The 25,173-nt window shown below is 28.5% G+C and overlaps 1 protein-coding gene across 1 annotated transcript; it reads left to right on the top strand.

Moving 5' to 3' along the window:
• LOC108347906 (ent-copalyl diphosphate synthase, chloroplastic) lies at positions 1-7,747 on the top strand. Its single transcript, XM_017587366.2, has 15 exons — positions 1-245; positions 866-937; positions 1,037-1,128; positions 1,239-1,542; positions 1,617-1,800; positions 2,020-2,234; positions 2,596-2,716; positions 2,838-2,950; positions 3,069-3,295; positions 3,371-3,486; positions 4,732-4,830; positions 4,935-5,174; positions 5,968-6,091; positions 6,642-6,836; positions 7,377-7,747. The coding sequence occupies exons 1-15, from the start codon at positions 113-115 to the stop codon at positions 7,581-7,583; spliced, it is 2,442 nt and encodes an 813-aa protein (XP_017442855.1). The 5' UTR covers positions 1-112; the 3' UTR covers positions 7,584-7,747.
• Positions 7,748-25,173: the final 17,426 nt, after the last annotated feature.

A 25,173-nucleotide genomic window follows, 5' to 3' on the forward strand; every position in this document is an offset into this window, starting at 1 on the left:
AGCGGGAATCTCCTGGGAAACCATTTGTCTGCTTGCCTCTCCTTCGCCTTTTAAACTCTGCCTTTCTCTCCACAACCAAACATAAATTATTTTGAATCAACTCAAACACACCATGGCTTCTTCCTTCTCCACCCACTGCCACCTTCCTTCTTTCTCTTCTTCTAACCATTTCCTTTTTCCATCTCCATCATCTTCATCATCTTCTTCTTTTATTTCTCTTCACCTCTTCTCCAAATCCTCTCTTGGTAAGTCTCTTATGTATGCGCAATGATTTCTCCTATTCATTTCTTCTACCCACTTCTCTTTCTTGATTCCACTTGTCTCACCACAACAATGTTTTTGCTGATTTCTTAACTCACTCTTCTATTTTCTTTTTGTTTTGAGATTCTAATTGAGCTGTAAGTTTCTGTTGATGAGAAAAACATGCTCTATTACCTAAGAATGTGAAAGCAAAACAGTTTCAACTTGTCAAGTGGAAAACTATACAAGCCAAATGCTGCATAAACTTCATCAAATAATTATTACAATATTATTTTCTTTTAACCGTACTTATTTTCTTTCACTTTCTGGCATATGTGCATGGCTTCTTCCTGTGCTGATTAGGAGTTTAATATTTTTTAATAAATTTCGTTAAGAACATAGAGGTTCCGATTCAGTAACTTTCAGCTCAAGATTTCACTGTCATGCTGGCTAAAGTTGCTGGTTGAGTTGTCTCTTGTTTTCTGCTTGTCCACTCAAAAGAACAAAAAAGTATAAAAAGAAACCAAGAGAGGAATAGTTTTTTACTGCAACCTGAAGTAACACAGCACTTAATTCCAACCAACAAAAGTAATTTAGTGAAATATTTGTATCTTTTTGTATGTAGGTTCTGTGTTCTCTGATACCAGCGACAAACAAGAGATAAGATGCAGAGCTATATCCAAGTCACGAACGCAAGGTATGATTGAGTTTCTTAATTAACTTTTTATCGAACAGTTTAATATTAATTACTTTTTGTAAAGCTGGTTAAACCAATGTTATGTTGTTGGTTATGCAGAATATTCAGACATATTTCAGGGTGGTCTAACAGTGTTAAAGTTGCCTGATGTTAATGTGGAGGATGACATAGAAGAGGAGCAAGACACTGGGGTGCTTTAACTTTCTCACTTCTCTGTTTTGTGCTTTTCTTAATGACATTTTTTAATTATTCTTTTTACACATGCAATTTCTTTTTGCAAAAACAACATTGTTGAAAAAAGGTTTTGGTGGCAAAAGAGATCAAGAAGAGAGTGAACACTATCAAATCAATATTGAGTTCGTTGGAAGATGGAGAGATAACTGTGTCTGCTTATGACACTGCTTGGGTCGCTCTGGTAAAAGATGTTAATGGAAGTGGTGCTCCTCAGTTTCCAACGAGTCTAGAATGGATAGCAAAAAACCAACTTGAGGATGGATCATGGGGTGATCAGGAATTGTTTTCAGCCCATGATCGGATCATAAACACTTTAGCTTGTGTTATTGCATTAAAATCATGGAATATGCACCCTGAAAAGTGTGAGAAAGGTAGTACTAATACTGAACAATAACTCTGACTTAATAAACGTCAATTACTAACAAGTTTGATTAATGTTGCACAGGAATGACATTTTTTAAGGAGAATCTTAACAAGCTTGAGGATGAGAATGCGGAGCATATGCCAATTGGGTTTGAAGTAGCTTTCCCATCACTTCTTGACCTGGCTCGTGAGTTGGAGATCGATGTGCCTGAAAATTCCCCAATCCTGAACAAAATCTTTGCAATGAGAAACGTAAAACTCACAAGGTACCATAGTTGTGGTCATGATTATGCTTGCCAGCGAGCTGGTATGTGCCCATGTCTATTTTGATAATAGATTCAAAGCAACCTTATCTTGCAACTCTTTTTTCTGGGAAAGTATACAAATATAAGAGTCATAACTTTTTTAATTTATTACATGTACTGCAAAAACTCCCTTTAATCGTGTGTGTCATTATTGTGTGGGCCTTGGTGCGTGGGGAATAGAATACCAAGAGAGATGATGCATAAAGTGCCCACAAGTCTGCTTCATAGCTTGGAAGGGATGTCAGACCTGGACTGGAAATCACTTCTGAAACTTCAGTCTGAAGACGGGTCTTTCTTGTTTTCTCCTTCTTCCACCGCTTTTGCTCTCATGCAAACCAAAGATCAAAATTGCCATGGTTACTTGAATCAAATCGTCAAGAGGTTCAATGGTGGAGGTAACTCTCTTTTACCTCTTCCTCATCACATTTTCTTTTCACTTCTTACTCTCCTTTAAAGTTTTTTAAGCAAAATTTTTGCTTCGATTTTGTATGCTAACATTGAATTTTTAGGAGCATCCCGGAACCACAAGTTTACACACAATGCATTATATTTATCTACAATTTTCTCATGTATCATGACTTGTGGTCATAATTTCAAACCTTGATGTATTTTATATAGTATGATTGTTCTAGATATCTTTCTTTATAATTTGGTTTACCATTATTTACATCAATGTGGGTGAGTTTCAGTTTAATCTTCATTTCCGCTTTTGTTTACTAATTTAGTAGTTTATAATTGTTTCTTGTTTCTATACAGTTCCAAACGTGTATCCAGTGGATTTGTTTGAACATATTTGGGTGGTTGATAGGCTAGAACGCCTAGGAATATCTCGGTATTTTCAGCAAGAGATCAAAGACTGTATAAGCTATGTTTATAGGTAATTTAATAATGATCATAGTCCTCATATTAATATTTTATAATGCACTTTGGAAATAAATTAACCGACCATGAAACAGAGGTCTGTCATGTTCAATTCTAATTTATAGATGAAATTTCAGATATTGGACCGAGAAGGGTATTTGTTGGGCAAGAAATTCAGATGTTGAAGACATCGATGACACGGCAATGGGTTTCAGATTACTGAGATTACATGGCCATCAAGTTTCAGCTGGTAAGTGAAATGGATAATTATTATGATGAAAAATGAGAATTATTTTGCATAAAAATGTAAATACTGAAGAAGAAGAAGAAGCATGTTATTTAATTGAAGTGATTTTGACATTTGACAGATGTGTTCAAACACTTTGAGAAGAACGGTGAATTTTTCTGTTTTAAGGGACAAAGCACACAAGCTGTGACAGGAATGTTCAATCTGTTAAGGGCGAGTCAAGTAATGTTTCCTGGAGAGAAGATTCTAGAAGATGGGAAGAAGTTCTCCTCAAAATTTTTGAAGGAAAAGAGAGAAGCAAATGAGTTAGTAGATAAATGGATTATAATGAAAAACTTACCAGAAGAGGTAAAATAAATGATAGTGATTGGACTAACGAAGCTTGTGTTAGTGACATTGAAATTAAGTGTGTGATATTGTCAGGTGGCATACGCATTGGACGTGCCATGGTATGCAAGTATGCCTCGAGTGGAGACAAGATTCTACATTGATCAATACGGCGGTGAGAGTGACGTATGGATTGGCAAGACTCTTTACAGGTACTTTGCACTTTCCTTCATTCTTTCATCCATTTTCTTTTGTTAATATTTTACTCCATACTTTGTGTTCCCTGCAAAATAAATCACCAAATAATTATATATTTTCACTTTAAAATACATACATAATACTATTAATCAAATGATCAATTTTTTCAATGTATAATATTTTTTTAAAAATAAAATTTACCATGTAAGACTCATGTAAATTTTATAAATATTGAGGAACTTTATTGAATAGCTAATATAAAATAATTTTTACTACCATTAACAAATATTTACTAAAGGATGTGTTGGTTGAATTTTATAATAACTAACAAAAAAAACTAGTTTTTATTTAGTCGTTGCTATATAAAAGATTTTTTTTGAGTAATCGTGCATAAAATAACCTCAATAATTAAATGTTTTAAGAAGGACCTCTATTAGATGTCATCATTACTCACAAGTTTTTTTTTCTGCAAAAGATTAGGATGGAGACATTTTTATTAGAAAATAATTTAAGTTATCATCTAATTACTTAATTGTTCATAATAAATTTGTTGTCTTTTACATCAACTACCTTAAAATTAAAATATACTCTTTTTATTGTGATATGTGAAAATAATATTTTAGTAAAAACATTATATTTTAACTTGAGATCCTTCTTTCTTTATAATAGTTTATAGATCCAATCATCAAATTTTAGCATGTGGACAAAAGATATTATATTGGTGTTAAATTATAGTCAAGAATATTTGAAAGATATAAAGATAAGTATTGTTGGTCTTTTAAAAAGTTGATGTCAGAAAACAATTTTTTATAATTTATAATACTATTTTGGTTAAAAAAAGTAATGGTACAAAATTATTTGCCATTTATTTGTCAAATTAGAATAAAACAGTGACAAGGACTCACCCATTTATAATCTTGTTGGTTGTTGGATCATCAATTTCTTAGATTGAGACAAATAGATATAATAAAAAAAACCTCAAAATAGATTCACAAATAAAGTTTTTGCCTATGTACTTTGAATTTTTGGCAAATGTAAATTTATATTAAAAATAATAATTCATTAAATATATATTAGGGTTTGCAATGAATATTTATTAAATAAATTAAAAAATATATTTTCTAAAATAATTGTTTGATTGAAATCTGCATATTAGGATTTTTATGGTTAAAATTATAACATAATATTCTACATAATTATGATTTATTATTATAAGTGGGTCTTTAACCAAATCCTCCCTAACTACTTTTTGGATACAGGATGCCCTTTGTGAACAACAACAACTATCTGGAGCTTGCTAAATTAGATTACAACAATTGTCAAGCAATGCATCTAATGGAGTGGGGGAGGATTCAGAAGTAAGAACATCTAAACCATTCCACAGGCTAATGCTTCAATCAATTTCTTCATTCTTTATATAATGTAATTTATTCTCATATTGTGATGATATTTAATTATTCAGGTGGTACTCAGAATCTAGATTGGCAGAATTTGGAATGAACAGAAGAACTCTTCTGTTGGCTTATTTTCTGGCAGCAGCGAGCATATTTGAACCAGAAAAATCTCATGTGAGGCTTGCTTGGGCCAAAACCACAGTCTTACTTGAGACCATAACATCCTATGTTAGTGATGCAGAAATGAGAAAAACTTTCATGAAAGATTTCAGTGACTGCATTAGCAGGCGTGACTACTCGATTGGCTGGTAAATTATCTCATCCCAGTTCTTAAAAATATTGCAACATGTTATGTATTAATTAAAGTCTCAAACTTTTATTTATATATATCGAGATAGGGAGTGTGTATGTCTGATCTAGTAAGAGAACGAATGTGAGAATATTCCAACATTTAAAGTCAACCCTTCTATAGTTGGGATGACATATTTAAGGTTCACATCAATGTGAACAAGTGATAGAAATTCGTTTCTTTCTGAGAGTGTGAACTTTGATTGAAATCTTATATTAACTAATAATATGATTAAAATAGTGCAAGTAAAAGACAATTTTTACTTTAGTAGTTCCAAATTTAAATTTTATGAATTAAGATCCAGAATTATGTAATCATCTAGGTGTATTTAACCTATAAACTTGATGTTTAGTATGTTTAGTTTATTTTTACTCATGGACTAATTTGTTAGATACAATGGATTCAAACTCAAGTTCTTGAATATATTGAGTGAAATGTAAAATTTAGGAGATTGACTAAATTCTTTATTTTTATAAAGGAAAAGGATATTTAGGATCATGAGAGACTTATTTACCTTGGCCTATTTGATATGACCAAGTCATGTCCTAATGACAAACACTTATCTCTTTCTTTCTGTTAACCAATTATTTTGTAGACATCAAAATGCCTAGGCCACCCAGAGTGGTGGAGTTGCATTCTTGCTAACTTTCATTCTAAAATGAATTTATTATCTAAAATATCTGTTTCAGTACAAGTATACACTAAATTGATACATAATTAAACATGCTTATTTTATGTGTTTGGATGCACAGGAGGTTGAACAGGAACACAACAGGACATGGACTGGTGAAAACTTTGGTTACGACCATAGATCAAATATCATGGGATATACTTGTTTCTCAAGGTCATGAAATCGGATATGATATGCATCGCGCGGTGAGTCTATCATTTCAGTCAAACTTGATTTTTCTCAATAAATGAATTTACACTTCCAACTCTGCAAAAATACATGAACTTAATATTTTCTCTAATTATGTGATAGTAAATACTAAATAAAATAATAATATACCTTGCTAATATTTTTATGTATAAAATGAAATCTCATGTTGTCTCTATGAACAAAGTAGGGGTGTAAACTTTTTACTGGAATGACAATTCCCAATCTGACATGACACAGTGATTAAGAAATAAGAAATTTTAAAGATTTTGATGTTAAGGTTGTAACAAGTTTGTCAGGTTTTGAAAAGTAAAAGGTAAATAGTTAATCTGCACTGCAGCAGAATTCAGTTGAGGCTCCTTCACCTTTGACATTTCTCACACATATAATGATTTGAGTAGCCATTGAAAAGGAATGATGGGTTGGAAATTGGAATTCAAAACAAAAATGGAGAATCAAACATGAGTTGACCATTACAACCACGAAATCATAGTACTGGTTCGAATGCCTTAACCATTTTGAATTTTCTTTTGTGTAATGTTATTATAGTGGGAAAAGTGGCTTTCAAGTTGGCACGAGGAAGGAGACAAATGTGAAGGACAAGGAGAGCTTTTGGCGCAGATAATAAACCTATGTGGTGGGCATTGGATTTCAGAGGATCAAATGTTCGATCCTCAATATGAGACTCTCCTTCAACTCACTAACTCACTCTGCCATACACTCTATTGTCATCAAAAGGACAAGGTCAGTGACAGAGCAACCATTATTTTATATCCTATGACAAATGCTACCTACTTTCCAAACCTTCATCTTTTGGCTCTATTCCCTTAATGCATTTTTTTTTTCTTTCTCCACTTTCTCTCTTGAGCATAAAAAAGCATGCTAGTATTATTACACATGACCTTCTAGTGTGCCTAAAAAGCTGCATACTTTGGATTATTCTTACTAGGAAAGTGAACTCAACAGCTTTAAGGAAAAGGGTTTACGACAGAAAAAATAAATACCAAAAAGGGATCACCCCAATGGCCAATTGTCCACTGCATCAGATTTGGTTTTCTCAAAATAATCATAATTCAGACCCTATGAACAGAATGCATATACCATTTCATTTATGTATTGCATAATTGAAATTGTTCTTTATTTCAATAGCACCCAACACAAGACTTTGTCCTTTAGTGCAGTAGTGCACTGTGCACCATTTTTAGGTTTGGTGTTCATTTTTAAAATAATGTACATTAAGATTTTGTTAGTAACATTGTATTCTTTTGGAATAAAATCCATCAGGAATCGGAGAGCATGATATTCCCAGAAGTTGAGTTGCAAATGCAAGAACTGGTGCAATTGGTGTTCCAAAAATCTCCATCTGGCATAGATTTCAATATCAAGAACACTTTTCTCACTGTGGTGAAGACTTATTACTATGCAGCTTTCTGTGATTCAAGGACCACCAACTTCCACATTGCCAAAGTTCTGTTTGATAAAGTTATTTAAATGTTTATTTGAAGAATAGTTTCTAGACTTCTCCGTCATTGTGAATATTTTTCTTCCGTTATTTTCCAATGTTAGGAAAAGATTCAGATGTTGCGGCTCCATGAATAAGGTTTTATTCAGTTTTAATAATTAAGGTGCAGAGATCTATTTATTTTCTGTCCAGACATACTTCTTCATGAAATTTTATTTTTTAAGTACTTGTTTTTCTTTTTTTTCCGTATTATTCAAAACGAAAACTTGTCTATTAATAAACTTATTTAAATTATATTCATTTTTGTGTCATGCATTTATTAAAAGTATAAATATATATTGGGTTTAGTTATATTAAGATGTATTATTTATTACAACGATTAATCATAGTTTCAAAATTATCTATTTCATATTTTATTTCACTTTTATACTTTTAAATATTTTCATAGGAACACGATTAAAATAATTTAAAAATTATTTTCAATAATTCTTGAATATATATTTCAAGACAAAAATTAATATTATTATAGTTAATAGCAAAAAGATTGAAAACATTTATTTCTGTTTTAAAATCCAGCTGTTTTTGTCGTTTCAGTTCATGTTCATTTTTTTTATATTTTAATCTACACATTTAATTAAAAAATGGAGGTTTTCTAGCTACACAATTATCCATCAATAAGGAAAAAGTAATACTTTTTATAATTAAAAAAAACTTAAATTAAGTATTAAACAATATGTTCAAGAATAAAAAATGTATTTAAATAATTATTAAAAGGTATCAGACTTATAAAAAATAACAGTTTTCAAATATTATATAACTAACAAATTGATATTATTAACTTACATAATTCTAAGTTTTTTCAGGTTATAATTGTGCACATTTTACTCTCTCTCTCTTTTCCTTTGTAATTCAATTGTGTCAATTAGTAATCTTCTGTTTATTGCAATTATACTATTTTCCTAGTCAACTCATATTTCATGACAAATTTAATAGATTTTATAATGTAACACTAAATGGTGTGATATGCGTTATATGATAGTTTGAATTAATTACAAATTTGGTTCTTTTGAAATTATTTATAAGGGTGAAGGACAAATTTTTTTAACAATTTTATTGATTGTAACTCAATCATAAAGAGAATAAAATTTAGAAAAGAGTATGATGACTTTCAGAGTATATGGAAACATATGAATAATATAATGTTTAAGAATGTCATATTTAATGGAAAAGAAATCTTTAGCATGACTGAATTAAGAGTGTGGACTTAGATGAAGCAAGAAAATCTTCTCTTTTTTGGATCGGTGCATGAGTTTATTTAATGGATTAGATCTTTAACATAGCTAATCTTAAGAATCTTGGACTACAAATGCAAAATTAGTTGTTGGAAAGGTAGATAGATACATGGAGGGTGTGGGGAAAGAGGAATGAACTTAACATCTATATTCCAGATTTTGGCTTTGACTGCAGGTGTAAATAGTGTACACAAGGAATTGGAAGAAGGAGCAATGTGATATGTCTGGTGCAACAAGAGCAACTTTCACTTGGGTAGCATGGCAGATTACTAATAAGATATGATATCTTGGAGACACAACTAAGTCTAAGTGTTAAATGTTGAACTAATCACACCTGTTAGAGATATAACTATAAAGGGTGATTGGTCTACACCAGACTATAGGTTTTTCATTATCTTTCTTAAATATATATGTTCTCTCATGGTACTCTAACCATTATTTGATATGTTGTGTTGGATTTGCTGAATGTGTCAAAATTAACTCTAGATGGATATAAGACAACACATTTTATTATCAAATGTATAAGTTTCAATTATGAAAAACTTGAATCTATTAACAAAACATTATACACTTTGTATGTTGATTGAGACAACCCAAGTATTCGAATATATAAATAGTTATGCAATAAAAAAAACGAGAAAGATAAGTTACAATTATGTTAATTTAAGTGTGTCAATGAATATGTGAAATATTGATAAACTACTAAGCATGATTTCATTTTTTTTCTTATGATGGTATCATTAAGAAACCAATTTATTAAATAATAAATGGTTTTGAAACATTTTATCATGACTAGTTAAGCATTTCAAATACCATATCATGATAATGTTTATCTTAATTGTATGGTGTGGATATCTCTCAGGCCAGTGGACCGAGCATACAAACAGTTAACCGAACAGTAAAAACAACCATTAAGGTAATCAATAATAATAAATGTCATTGGTGGGGAGCTAATGAAAATAATTGTCATTTATTGACAACTAATAGAAATAATGTCATTTATTGGTGATTAATGAGTCAGACCTAATGGTAAGGTCATCATAATTTATAAATATTTGTCTGAGAGAAAAGACAAATAATTTTAACTCTGAACTAATCTTTATTACAAGATTATTATGCAAAGTCACTGAGTTGAGCGTTAGTTAGAGTGTCTTCTGCAGACATCCTCCCCGCGACTTAGACTAAGAGAAGAGAGAAGACAATGCAACTGAATGATGGAACAGACAACGTTGAATGCTTTGAGTTAGAGATCACGATCCTATCGAAACATTATTAAAACTTCTAAGATATTTTAAAATAAACTAATACTTTAAAAAAAAAATCAGTTGAATTTTTCTCTCTACGCTCTACTTTTACAAATTCCAATAAATATATATATATATATATATATTTATTTATTTATTGTGAGTGAGACTAAAATCTTATTTGTTACTCATCTGGTTATTCAAGTGAGTTAAACAATCTTTATGATTTGGAAGTGTGGTTTTAGTTTCAATAGAACTATGAAAAAAGCATAATAGTTAAAATGTTATATGTAGAGATAATTAAATAACACGTGGGGAATCTAGAAGTGAATGAAAAGATAATAGTTATATGATGTATTATAGTGGAACTTGGACTGTTTATTAAGAATTAAATTGAATATTAGTAAATAGAAAATGCACCAATACAAGCATTCTTTTTTTTTTATCTTATTTCTTTCTTTCTTGAAGAAAATTTTCAAGCACATTTTTTTAGAGAAAACAAATGTTTTCAACAACAATATCATCAAAAATCTATTTTTTGTGAAAATGTTTATAAAATTACACAATTTAACTTTTTTATAGTTTACCTTTATAATGTTCATGATGATTAATTATAGAGATGTTATATCTTTCTATTTGAGTTTTAGGTTAAAATTTACTAAGCTCGTTGTAACTTTTATAAATACTTTTACATTACTCATTTTTTTAATTTTGTTTTATCTTCACCTTGAAGATTCAACCTTTAAGAAAAGAGCTTTAAGATCTAATGACATCGTTATTGACCATCGCTACTCCAATTGTAATTGTTGAAATTATAGTTAAGGTTAGATAAGCAATAAGTTTAATATAGTTAATTGTTTTTTTTTGAGTAATTTATTGTTAATGTTTTCTCCTAATTAATATTTGCTAACAATGTTCTCTTCTCTAATCCTAACTTTCTGATTGATTCTTTCGTTACATTGTGCACAACCCTAAGCACCAAATTCAGCGTCTTAGTAGTCAGAGTAAATCCTTATTGCTTGTTCCATCATGAAAGATGAGTATAGAAAACCTTATGCAAGCACAACAAAGGTTCTTTGGTTGGGGTCTTTTTAAATAAGTTGTTTTGTAAATGTGAACGTGATGTCTCTCTCAAAACCTTTTCTTTCGTGTCAAAACTAAACATATAGTGGTTGACATTCTTCCTCAACGTGGATCAAAATGTACACCCGTGCATTGTTATAACCTTATAGTCTTATATTATGATTTATCTGGGTGAGAAATGTTCATGCAAAGAGACTCACATTTATATATTAATTTGAGAAAGCATGAGCGTAGATGCGCAAAGAAGTAGTCTAAAGTTATAAAAATATAAATTTAGTTTCTAAATATTACCGTCCATCACTTTGACGCTATTAAAACTGATTTAGTGTGGATTTTAACATGACAAAACAATATTCTTTTAAAGAAAAAAGTTAAAGATTATAAAAGAGTATAAAATTGTATTTAGCTTCCATGAACTTAAAATGTAGCATCAGTTAAGGATATTATTGAAAAAAACAAATTATTAAGTTTGTTTTGATAATATTGGGCTATAAATCCCCTACCACTAATGTGTTATTGTGTTACAAAATCTGTTCCTCACGTAATTGAATTTATGTTTTGACAGGTAAATAATAAAAGTAAAAAACGTAGTAATATTTTTATAATTAAATGGTTAATATTTATGTTTGATCAGTAAAGATTAAATGTAAAAAATATTTTTTATGTTTGATTCTTATAAGTCAAACGTAAATTTGTATTTAATTATAACCTTTATAAGTAATATATAAATTTATTTTTAAAAAAAACTTGTCGAGTCTATTTCTTTTTATTTATTTTTTCTCTGCTTGATGTTTTCTCCTAAATTGACTATAATTCACAAGTAATTTTAAATTTTGTATTAGTAATAACTCATTAATGATAAAATGTTATACATGTAATCTAACATATATAAAAAGTTAAAGTTTAATAATTTATTTTACAAAATTGATAAAAAAAATAATTTCCTAAAATAAGTGGGACTAGTTCAACTTCATTTAACTATAAACATGTATGCTTCAAAATTTATAATTAAAAATGAAAAACTTAAACTCAATAGCAATCACACTACAAAAATATAATTAATTAGGTTTCTTCAACCGCAACACTATTTATGTTGGTACACAAGTCTGTAAACTACCTTCCATCTTCTTTTTCGTTTTTGAATCACTCTTTTTTTATAAATTTAAACACCTTTCTCTCTCTAATTTGCATTCTCAACAACACATCCATTCTACTATGTCACCCTCAACTATATTACCTTTTGGCTCCTTTGCCATCAACTTCATCTTCTCCCATCACTTTGTAGTGTGCTACGTCATCAATGATTCTACCTTCACCTTCATCACTACGATGATCTATGTCAAACACAATTCAACTTCCACCTCAACACTTTTGATTCTGTCTTCTACAACTACCTTATCTCCCTTATGATCTTTCTTCCCATTTCTTACTTACTAGCCAAAGTGTCCATGTTATTTGTCACTCTTAAAAATACCTTAACAAAAATGTAAAAGTGACTTTAAAATCATATATATTAATGAATTTATTTCAACTATAAAGAAGTCATCACTATTTAAAATAGGGAAAAATAGCTTTTAGGCTAATAGGCTAAAATAACTCTTTATAGTAACACCAAACAAAACAATAAAAAACACTTTGTGGAGCAACATAGACGGTGGATCTGTAAATTTTTGTCAAAACTTGACACCTGAACTCTGCATCATTCAACAAATTTATCAATTGTTTTTGTCAAATAATATTATATTTCTTAATTAACTAGTGAAATGCCCATACTATTATTTAAATATAAAAATTAATGTATAGGGTATATTAAAACTAAAATAAATAATACTCATTGTCGGAAAAAAATCGAGATCAACTTTTAAAATGACATGTATTTATTTATGATGTGCGAAAACTAATGTAAGAAATATTACAGCGTTACTTCGGTGGTCTTTTAATATATTTTAATATAGGAGTTCTTTTTTTCTTTTCACATAAAAATATGCTATGTGGTATTATTTTAGTTGATGTTTAAACCAAGTCTAGTTATAGGAGATGAAGATATGGATGTCACCACCCACCACCACTATCTTACAATTACAACTACTTGTGTAACCTATCATTCAATCTACTATTGACTACTTAGTCCTTGTTAACTCGATTTTATCCTTTGCATTTCACTTCCATAACATTCTTCATTGTATGTTTTACTTTTGCATGTTTCTATGGTGCACCATCACACCTTTGTGCATCTTTATGTCTCTTTGTTGGAAGTCTCTTATCGACTAAAAATAAGGTCAATTTAGAATATATAAGTGGGTATCAACCTTACCTTACAAGCCAGTTTTGTGGGTTGAGTTTGGCTTAAAGTCCACTTCTTAACATGGTATCAGAATCACCCATTAATATCTAGTTTCACGTTCAAGATGTGTATACCTTAGCATGAGGAGGGTATGTTGGAAGTCCCACATTGACTAGAAATAAACTTCCTTTCTTAACACTCCATGCATCTCAGTGCCTCTTTGCTTATATGCATTGATTGAGCAAGACAACAAATCATAAGTATTTACTAGGTAATTATGTTGGGTCACTTGTTATGTTGAGCCTTAGTTATATGTTTGTGCAATAGTATTAGAAGACAATTGGAAAAGATTGGAAGTCATCAATAAGGATTAGGTGGTCGACGTAGGTTGAATGACATACCACACAATGTAGTTGCAAGGTGATGAAAAAGGTAAATAATAATACATAGTCTCTTCATGTCATATAACTGAATGAGGTTTGACTCAATTAAATAATGTCACGACATATTTTCATTATATTTATATACAAGTACACCAAAATCCTTCTTTTAACTAACATCAAAGAAATACTTTATATTAACTAAAAATTTCTCAATTATTAGCCTATTGTTAATATCTTTCAAAGATTCAAATACTGTTAATTTTGTAAGCACCTAAAAAGAAGTTAAGATTTAATTTGTGTGAGAAGTTTGATTTATTTTATTTATGATATTAGTTTTCTTTGTTGTTTGTAAGATCGTACCTTTGTTAGGAATAGGCAAAATAACCATTATATATGTTTAGTGCCGTGGCGACAATATCTTTATAGATAAAGGTAGACCGTAATTATTAATTTCAAATAGTGGAAAATAACAAGAAAAAAAGAAATTCGTAAGATATGAAAATTATATCAACTTTGACGAAGAAGATGGTGTACTAGAGCTGAGTGAGATACATGTCATCCCTTCAAGCCCTCTATTGGCAAGAAAATTATTATTGTAACAATGTGAATGATATAAATAAAAGAGATAATTTTATCTTATATATATATGTGATTAGAAAAAAAATTAAGAGATATAATAATTTGAAGTGAATTTTAGTATTATTAGAATGTTGAATAATGAAGATTAAATAGAAGATGGTTTGCAGAGATATTGGAAGTGGAATGTGATAGAGTGAAGCACGTTAAGGTGTTGTTTAGGGGTGTTTGTCCTATGATATCTTGATAAAGTAGGCAATAATAACAATGGCAGACAAGGAGGTGCGTGTGAACATGTGAGAAAGTTTGGTGGCTTGGTCTTTCTAATTCTCATCAATTGTGGTTCCCATCACACAAAAATATCTACCACCAAAATTCATCTGAACCCTAATTACACATTTTTCCTCATTTCTCTTTTTCAGATCTTATTCTCTCATTATCGTCGTAAAACCACTCAAGCATTCACCTCAAATAATATATTTTTTAAATAAATCAAATATATTTAAATTAATTTTAAAATTTAGAATATTAAGGCCAGGATAACATTCAAAACATACCTTTGCTCGAGGGATATATATATATATATATATATATATATATATATATATATATATATATATATATATATATATATATATATATATATATATATATATATATATATTGTAGTTACTATAAGAACCTGTCTAGTAGTTGAGTATTCACTTGAACAATATTTATGGGCATCATCATGAATATTACTTAAATATTTTTCTCAATGTTAGTTATTTGAAAATTATTCTCTACCATATAACCTAAATAAAAACTTAATCTTAAATTATTGCTCAAAAACTAAAATATTAGTATAAATGAAATTAAATTTTTAAACAATAAATTCAAATAGTTGCATTACAAAATTTAAATTTAAACGAAGTTAGTTTTAAAATAATTTTAATTGCATAAATATATAAAATTAAATTATAAATAATTATTCAATTGTTAATGTTTTTTCTCTTTAATAATTCTATTTCAGCAATTTAATTCTAAAAAGTATTTAAATAAAAAACTAACGAATGTAGTATATTTTACTGTAGATATCAACCTCTATAGTTTTTTTTTTCTCATCTTAAATGCAAAGGAAATGAAAAGAAAAGGTAGATATTAAAGTTCATCACTATGTGGAGAAAATCCAACATGATCAATTATTTGTATGACATAATTGATTATTTTGACTTTTCTTTTTACTCGTTTTATAGTTGAAAACATCCACCAATCAATTATGAGACTAATTTTTTTTTTACTTTAGTATAATAAGTAATTAAAAATAAAATGTTTTAATAATGATTAAACCATTTTCTTTATTTTTCCTCTCTCTCTATGTCTATCTATCTATTTATATATATATATATATATATATATATATATATATATATATATATATATATATATATATATATATATATATATATATATATTCTCAAATATCATTTAAGAAATAGCGTTAACTTCCACCACTAAAATCGATTATGAAATGTCAAGATGTCATAATACTGCAGAAGATGAGTGAATAAGGTGAAGGAATGTATGCTCACACATCACCCATTTATTATTGCCTTGTAACATGAATGTGTCTATATAATAATTCAACCAAATGCGTCAAGCAGAAGAAACTTCCAAACCTAAATTTTAAAATAGATAAAAAATAGAGTAAAGTTCAACTTATTTCTGCTAATTTTTTTTCTAATGCATGTAAATAAAGAGAAAGACTTCGTCATAGAGTGTAACTGAGTAACCAACCTAAAAAATGAGCGGATGACATTTTTATAAATAAATGAAATTATTAAACGTTGTTTAGAATTGTAAAAGGATATAAAATGTTGAATGACTTTTAAATTCGATGTCAAAAAGTTACTGAATTCAATAAAAATTTGAGCGGAAGATTGAAAATTCGTTCACTTTATCTTAGCGCACGATACCCTCTTCTCTTCTCAAACTTTTCTTGAACGAAATTTGACGAGCATCAAATGTAATTTTTCTTTCATTTGATACAAATGCATGTTAATTAATTACTTTATGTATGATTTTTGTTTGTTTTAACCGATTATTTTCGTGCCTTTGTTCATAGGCGCATTCTACTTTCTCTCTCACTGTGACGAAACTTTATTCCGACGAACCCACCTTTTGAAAGTTAGTTTTTATTTTCGTTTTTGTTTTGAAGAACTTATTTGTTGTTTTTTTTTTGTTGAACTTGTTTGTTATTGTTGTTTAGTTGAACTTGTTTGTTGTTGGTTATTATTGTTTGTTGTTGATACTACACTACACGTTTATAGTTTATGCTTTATAAAATACCAAAAAGTGAAATTTGTTGTTTTTTTTCTTTTTAAGTCTCGTAGAGTTGTAAAAAAGGATCACAATTAATTAAAAAAAACTGATTAACGTCGAATTTTTTAAATTCGACGTAAATTTAACGTCTCCTGATATGACATCGTTCGCGAATTCGCCATTAAAAGTCCAAATTATTCGACTTTGTACGCGATTTTTGTACTAGTGCATACCCAAAAGAAAGTCTTTATTTTTATTTGTTATTTATGATTTGGATTTGATTTTCTTCTTTTGATAGATAACATGTGACCTATACTACAAATTCTTTATAATATTGGTCTTTTACTACTTTCCTAAATCACTTTGGAACCTAAACCAAAATTTCACTATTAATCTTCATGGATATAAGTTGTATATGTAAAAATAAGCAAATTTCATGACAAAAAAATACAAAAAAAAGAATATAAATTTGTTTAAGTGTGATTCTAAATTTACGTTTAAAAAATAGAAAGTTTAAGACTATGTTCAAAGTTCTATATGGACTAGAGATAATGTCAATTTAGGGATTATATGTGGGTGTAAACATCACCTTATATACAAGTTAGCTTTGTAGGATTGAGTTAAGTTTAATATTCACTTTTTAACATGATCAGAATCATGAGTTAAAGCCTATCCTAACGAGATTTGTGTTTGTTAGGCATATGATTCTATTCGCTATTGGATCATCAATTACTGTTCAGTCTCACACACGAAATGTATATACCGCGACGTGAAGGAGTGGGTTAAAAATCTCACATGTATTAAATATAAGACCAATTTAGAAAATGTATGTGAATACAAACTTTACGTTACAAATTGATTTTGTGGGATTGAGTTAAACTAAAAGTAACTCAAACTTTTTTTTAATAAGTTATTTTTGTTAGAGATAAGAATAAAATTCATTTTTCATTGACATTGTGTCTTCTTTGTAAAACTTTCCTTGAAGATATTAGTGGTATTAAAATTATTAGCATGAGACACTTATCGTTAGCTTGAAAAGATATCCTAATGTGAAGAAACTTATATTAAAAAAAGAAATTGTTGGAAAGGAGTTATACTTTAGGAATACATATTTAGAAATGTGAGTCTAATTCTCATATTTGTAAAAATGAAAACATTAAACATCATAGAAAAAAAACTTATAAACTATAATGGACTTAATATTTTTCATCAAAGATAATATCAATTTCACTACAAGAAAAATTTATATTATTGACAATAAAAATCCATCGGTAATGCATAAAATCTGTCGATAAATTAAAATTAATCTGGTTTATCGAGAGTAAACAAATCTATCAGTAAAAGTGTTGTCAGTAAAATCTGTCGGTAATTATTGATCTAGTTTATTTCTTCATTGTTCTCTTTCTTTTTTTTACCAATTCAGAAGAAAAGTGAGGTTTGTGTTGAATTGGGGGAGTTTGGATTGGAAGATGAGATTGAAAGGTTAAGGAGAGACAAGACAATTGATTGCAAGTCAACAAAAAGAAACATAAACATATGATGACTTTTCTTACTAAGGCACTTAACAATAAAACCTTTATTCAGTAGTTCCTTTGTAAGAATGCTCAGAAGATAGAGTTGCTAGGTGCTAGAAGAAAGAGGAAACTAACTAATTCCCTAAGTGTGAAGAATTTGCAACAAGATTCTGCGTTTGATGCGACATTTTTTGTTTTTTTATCAACAGATTTATTGATGAATTTTTTCGTTATTAATGCATATTTCATTTATCGATAGATTTTTTTGTCAATAATATATATTTTATTATTGATAAAAAATTTGTCGATAAAATATGTTGATAATACAGATTTCATTTACCGATAAATTTAGTGTGTAAGTAAAATATACATTACCTATAAATTTTACCAACAGATATTTTCTTCAGTAAGTAAAATATACATTTTACTATAAATTTTTTCGTAAATAATGAGTTCCTTAATTTTGTTGTTAATTTTAAAATTTTTTGTAATGTTTCTTATTTAAATTAAATAATTAATTAGTCGTGTCTCTCTTACCTACTCTTCAAAAATTATATTGAAAATACTATTGATATTACCTATGATGATAAAAAAAAATTGAAAAGCTTTTATAAGATGTTATTCTATTAAAATTTTCAAAATGATTGGAGAAAGATTAGGAATTCAGTAATTGAAATTGATATTAAATTTGTTTACCGTACTATTTATTATATTTGTCCTAACATTATTGAAATGATAAGTTAAAATTAATTTATAACAATCAGTACTTACTGAAATTTATCACTTTTCTTAACCTATAATAACTATAATAACAATAATAATAATAATAAATCAAGGGTAAGAGACTTTTCTAACAGATATATGTTGTGAATGATTAAAATTATTTAAAAATATTTTTTTAAATCTCGCTTTTTATTTAATAACTCTTGGGAAATTGTTATAAAATATATGTGGTGAGTGTTTCTCTTGACTTAAAAGTTTTTATAGGCAATAAAGGAATCATAAGTATATATTGTGGTTAAATCTGAGCCTCTAAATTTGAGAAAATGATTTAATTTGTCAAAAAAAAAGTTAACGAAAGGAGGAGGGCAGTGGGCAGCAACCCCATCCTCTCCGGTGAGTTCCCCACTCCCTCATCTTGTCTCACTTCCCATCTTCTTCACCACTAACTCCCAGATGGATTAAAAGGATATCAAGAAGATCAATGCATGAGTAACTAATACATTTATATACAAAATTATAACACAATAATAAAAACGTAATAAAATTATTCTTATTATTATAGAGACAGTAAAATTAATAAAATAATTATTTTAATTTAAAAAACCTTTTACTTAATTAATCAATTTGAAAAATAACTATAGATACTAAAAATAAATATTTATATATAAGTAAGTATAAATTATTATTATTAAGAATTATAATAATAAATTATTATAAATTATAATCATAATATAAGAATTATAATTATAATAATTAAGAATTATAATAATAAAATATTTATATATAAAAAATCAATTATGAATTATATTATTAAGAATAATATATGTATGTATCTTCTTTATAGATATAGATAAGTTATATTTATAATGACATTCTTTTAACCCAAAAAAATGTAAACTTGTTCATATTTATGATGTCTATAAACTATGATGTCTATAAACCGTCATAGAAAATTCATTAAAATATACAAAATTTCATCTTTAATAGTAAATTTATGATAATAGCTAAAAGTGTATGTCAGTCTACACGCTCAGTCACCATGGCTCCCTCTACGAATACAAAAACAGTGAGTTATGCTCGCTCTGCTAGATATAGTTCTATTCGCTCAATGGCTACCACTTCTAAATGAAATTCTAAGCTACAAAGGACCTAACAAAAAGTATATAAACCAACCTAAACAAGTTTTAAATTGTTCTACCATAAGATTTTTACTTAAAAATCACTACAATTCCAGTTTATAAACTTAAATTCAATTATACTGATTTTAACTCATAAATAACCATACCAAAACTCTAACAAGTCATAAATGACTTAACAACATACTTCAAAACCTCCATTTTGACACAACATATATTTCAAACTTTTACTAGTCTAGATTCCCAAAATGAACTTAACAACCTTCTAAACTCGACTTATTGAATACTCACACCTCATATGATAGATTATTATCAAATAATTGTCCCAACAAGTATTAATTGATCACCAAATACCATATGTGACTAAGTTTTACCCTTTCAACTCCTAATTCAAAATCTCACCTATCAACACCTTCATTTTTGACTAAAAAGACCTATTGCTCCACCTGATCTTTCCTTCTCAATAGTTTAGCACTATTTAACACCAAAAACATCCAAAACACATAAAATTCATAATTAAAGCAAATCCAAACAGTATCATCACATTTCAGAGATATTATTCAAACCCTCAAACATCCAAAGATTAGTTAGAATCATTCCATTACCATTAGTAGTAAAACTGATATTTATCTTTCAACCAAATAAACATAATTTACTACCAATTCATAAATCATACAATTCACAACGATAAAATAGAAACAAAGAAAGGTCACTAGCTTCCCTTACCTTAAAAGAGAACTATCACAACTCTAGACAACTCACGAACCTCGCTTCTAGCTCAAGGAATCCTATAAAGGCCTGCAAAACACAAAAATGTGATCAAAGAGCGTCTTTAGAACCTCTAATCAACAAGAATTAGGAAAAGGGATCATACGAAACATGCGATAAGAAATCACTACGCATGATCTCAAACTAAAGTGAAAGGAAAAGGGAGTCGAAACTTACTTGCTTTAAACTAGAAATTGATCGGTAGAGAATGAAAGATTCACCGTCGTGATCTTTTAGGTATTTTTTGATCTCTTTGCCACCATTTCAAGAGTCAGATATCTTAGAGAGAAGAGAGAAACTCAAGGAACGAGTTTTTAGATAAATAGTTTGTGTTTTAGATAATGAGACGCGATATAAATTTTTGTTTATATTATAAAATCTTTATTATTAAAATAAGTCGGTCTCATTAAAATAAAACACACATATACTTTAAATACTCAAATTTCTACGTTATCACACACAATAACATAAGAGGTTGAAATCTTTGACTGATTAAACATACTTAATTTTGTTTAATTGACTAAACATATTTTTAAAATATATAATATAATCATTTAATTTTGTTGTGCAAAAAATTCATTTAAATCTGAATAAAAAAAATAAGATATCTCAATTTGAAAGTTTAGAATAATGAATTTATGAATAATAAATTTATGAATAATAAATTTATGAATTTTTTTATTGTATGTTGCTTATTTTTTTAATATATGACTTAAATTTATACTTAATTCTACCAGTTTTTTTATTTCTCTTTAATAATCTATATATATATATATATATATATATATATATTAACTATAAAAAAAATTAGTGTACATTTTATTAAAATTAATAAAATATTCTCACATTTTAGCAAAACTCCATTTCTTCTCTTGTATTTGAAATTTTATCACAATATACTACATTAAATGCTGTAAGTTTTCTTCTTTAAAAAATTGATAAAATTAATAAAGAATATAATTAATAATTATATTAAACTATATATTATATATTTTATTTAATAAAATAATAATAAATATGATATAAAGATATTAATTTAAATATAATAAAATTTTTACAACTATGTAATAAAATATATAATTTTATGCGTATATAAATAATATTATTTTTAAGTATTAATTAGAAGTCGTTAAACTCATCTTAATTATGATTTTAACTGACTTTAGAGAGGTTTTGAGGGTTAAATTTTTTTAGATTTCCACTTGAGGGAGACTTCCTAAAAATATTTAAGAATGGACTACGAAGGATTAAATTCATAACTCTATTCGTAATGATGCCGAGTTTGATGTCCGCATGAATTTTATAAAGAAAAAACAGATAATGAAATTCTATCTATAATCCAATTCCAATTGTAATGAATGCAACCTGTGTTTGATGATGAATATGTTTCCGGATTTTTCGTGAACATAACTGGAAATGTGGAAAGCAACGTGAGAAAGCAAAGGGAACATTATCAGTAGTTTCTTTGGTTTGTGATGTTAAGAAAACGAAGCAGGAACATGTTTCTGGAAGCGTCAACTTCTCCACCCATATAGCCACCTTGTTTTGAGAGTCGATGGTGGAGAAGAAAACGTAGAAAGCATATCGAAGTTGGATTATTTCAACGCTAACATCAGTAAAAAAATTCCGAATCCACCGCTGTATAGTAGCCGCAAATCCAGCCATGTTAAATTCTAGTCTTTGGCCATCAGATTTGCTACTCATAAAAGCACTCTTTCTCTTCTTCTCTCCACCACATCTTTGTCTTTTTCAAAAATGAAAACATAAATAGTTGGTCCAGGTAATTGAATATTTAATCTTTGATCATTCTCTCAAGGGTGTAATTTTTTTTTTATTTTTTTTTGTAAATTTAATGCCTTGTTTTCTTTTTATACATTTAAAATTCTTAGTGGTTTTGTTTAATGTTGATTGAAATTAATATTGTTTTTCTAAACAATTCTTAAAGAAGAAATATACTTAATCTACCTTAATTAATAAAAATAACGTTATTAGTTTATTGCAGTGGAAATAAAATATATCAATATTTATTACTAATTGTTTTGAAGAAAAAAAATGACTTAATAAAATTTATTATCAAAATAAAAAATTCCAATTGGCTAAAAATTAATTATAATAGCCGTAATGATTAAATTTACCATTAATAATTAATTTCAGATACATATTCATAGAAGGCAATAAAAAAGTCAAAAATATATAAGAAAATTATCTTTTGAAAACCCATTTTCATAACCTTTTACTATTTCATTTTAATAATAAAATATTATATTAAATCATCTAACAATTTTTTTAATTTTTCTTTAATATGCAATTGGGTGAGATAATTTTTTTTTCAATAAAGTAATAGTAAGTTATAACATTAAAAAACTTCTTCGAAGTGCTTAGAATTATTTATTGGTTTAATGTCACTTTATATCCTTATTTTCGTCCCAGAATCTCAGGTTTCTTTTTTTTTGGTGTCTAAATTGAATCCTTATTTTTATAAAATTGGATCAAATAAAGGTTTTTCGTCAAATTGACCAAACGTTGTTAAGGACGGTGATACGTGGCATGCTGACAGTGTAATTTTTTATTACGTGGCATTAAAAACGTGATTGAATTGTATTTTTTTTAATTTTTGAATTAAAAAATAAAGTGTAAAAAGTGGAAATAAGGGCAAAGTTGAAAATGAAATAAAATTAAGTGTTGAAAGCCCATTCTCCTCTGCAATTGCAAAATCAAAATGAAATTGGGGAAAATTGAGGTTTAAGGTTCGTGGGAGACGAGATACAGGGAACTTCCATTAGACAAATTGGTTCCCAGAAACCGCCGTCTTCCATCGGGACCACCGGGGACATGCTGGTGGCGAAACGCATACGAAATCGCTCCAGTACGACGAAAGTGCGTAAACGACATGATAACATGGTCCCACCGTGGCTCTCTCTGGCTGACCAGAATCATCACCGGTGACGCCCTCCGCACTGGAAGTGCCACCACACACCATCGTTCCAGCTTCTTTCTTTCCCCACACGAGCCACCATCAGAGCAAGAACGTGTCACCGCTGTCGCTTCTCCTTCAAACTTCTAGATCAGAGTGCAACAGAGAAACGTTGCTTCGTCTCTCCAAGTTTTGTTGGAACTCTTTCTTTACTTTGTTGTAAATCCAAGAGAGGATCCCCTTTCATTTTCTTCTTTAAAGTTTAGTTTCTGATTTGTATTATTGTTGTTTGGAAGTGATTAATTGTAGTTGTTATAGTGGACAATTGTAGAAAATTATTGGCGGGATGTGGTGTTTCATGTTGCCTGCGTGAGAAAAAAATTAAAGAAAGAAAATGAATTTTGCTTATGGGAGTTGAAGATGACGGTATTGTGTTCTGGAATTTGGGGTTTTTTTTGTAAATTTGGTGAAAGAAGATAAAGTTATGATGATGGATGATTGTTGTGTAGAGGTTTGAGAGTTTTACTTGAAAAGAAGAATGTTAATGGGATGAGGATTGGAAGATGAAATTGGAATCATGGAGAATTTCGGAAAAGCTGGTTTTGTAGGAATCATTGTACAAAAAGGGAAACATTTTTTTTTGAGGATTTTGGGTATGGTGGTGTCTACTGGACCTTGAAGGAGAAGAGATGCACTAAGAATAGTTAATCGAGGGGAAAAGAGAACACCCCCTTTCAGCATTTAATTTTATTTCATTTCTAATTTTACCCTTAATTTAAAATGTTTTTCCATTATTTATTTTTCATTTTTTAATTCAAAAATTAAAAAAACACAGTTCAATCATGTCAGTATACCACGTAACACCCTACTTAATGGTGTTTGATTAATTTGAGGAAAAATCTTTATTTGATTCAATTTCACAAAAATAAAGACTCGATTGAAACGCCGAAAAAGAAAGAGACCAATTTGAAATTCTAGTCAAAATTAAGAATCTAAAATGACATTTAAACCTTATTTATTTAAAGGAATATAGTGCTGTCGCTAAAACTATTAAAATTAGTTCGACTTAATAACTCAATAGGTCTAACAGCAAAATAGATTTTAAAATTATAATTTTTTGGCGAATTAAATTGGAAAAAAATCGTTTTGACCATGATGTTGCATCACTGCCAAGGTACTATTTGGCATCCGAGAGATGCGGAATGTGATATCTAATTTTACTTTTGGTCCAATGGATTTGAAATATGAAAAATAGTAGTCAAAGTAAAGTTTTCTTTGTTTCTAGGATTGAGTCCACATGGTGTATTCCACTCAATAAAAAGTGTTTTATGTCCGATGTTATGAGCTGGTAGGTAAATGTCTTGAATATGTAATATGTGAAGTAGTTGTAAATTTTTAAAA

The sequence above is a fragment of the Vigna angularis genome, chromosome 2, assembly GCF_016808095.1.
Source record: "Vigna angularis cultivar LongXiaoDou No.4 chromosome 2, ASM1680809v1, whole genome shotgun sequence".
Lineage (NCBI taxonomy): Eukaryota > Viridiplantae > Streptophyta > Magnoliopsida > Fabales > Fabaceae > Vigna > Vigna angularis.

Coding starts and splice junctions, on each gene's coding strand:
- LOC108347906 (XM_017587366.2), top strand. CDS start 113: ATGGCTTCTTCCTTCTCCACCCACTGCCACCTTCCTTCTTTCTCTTCT. Junction 938..1,036: donor ATCCAAGTCACGAACGCAAG/GTATGATTGAGT, acceptor TTGGTTATGCAG/AATATTCAGACATATTTCAG. Junction 3,296..3,370: donor TGAAAAACTTACCAGAAGAG/GTAAAATAAATG, acceptor TGATATTGTCAG/GTGGCATACGCATTGGACGT.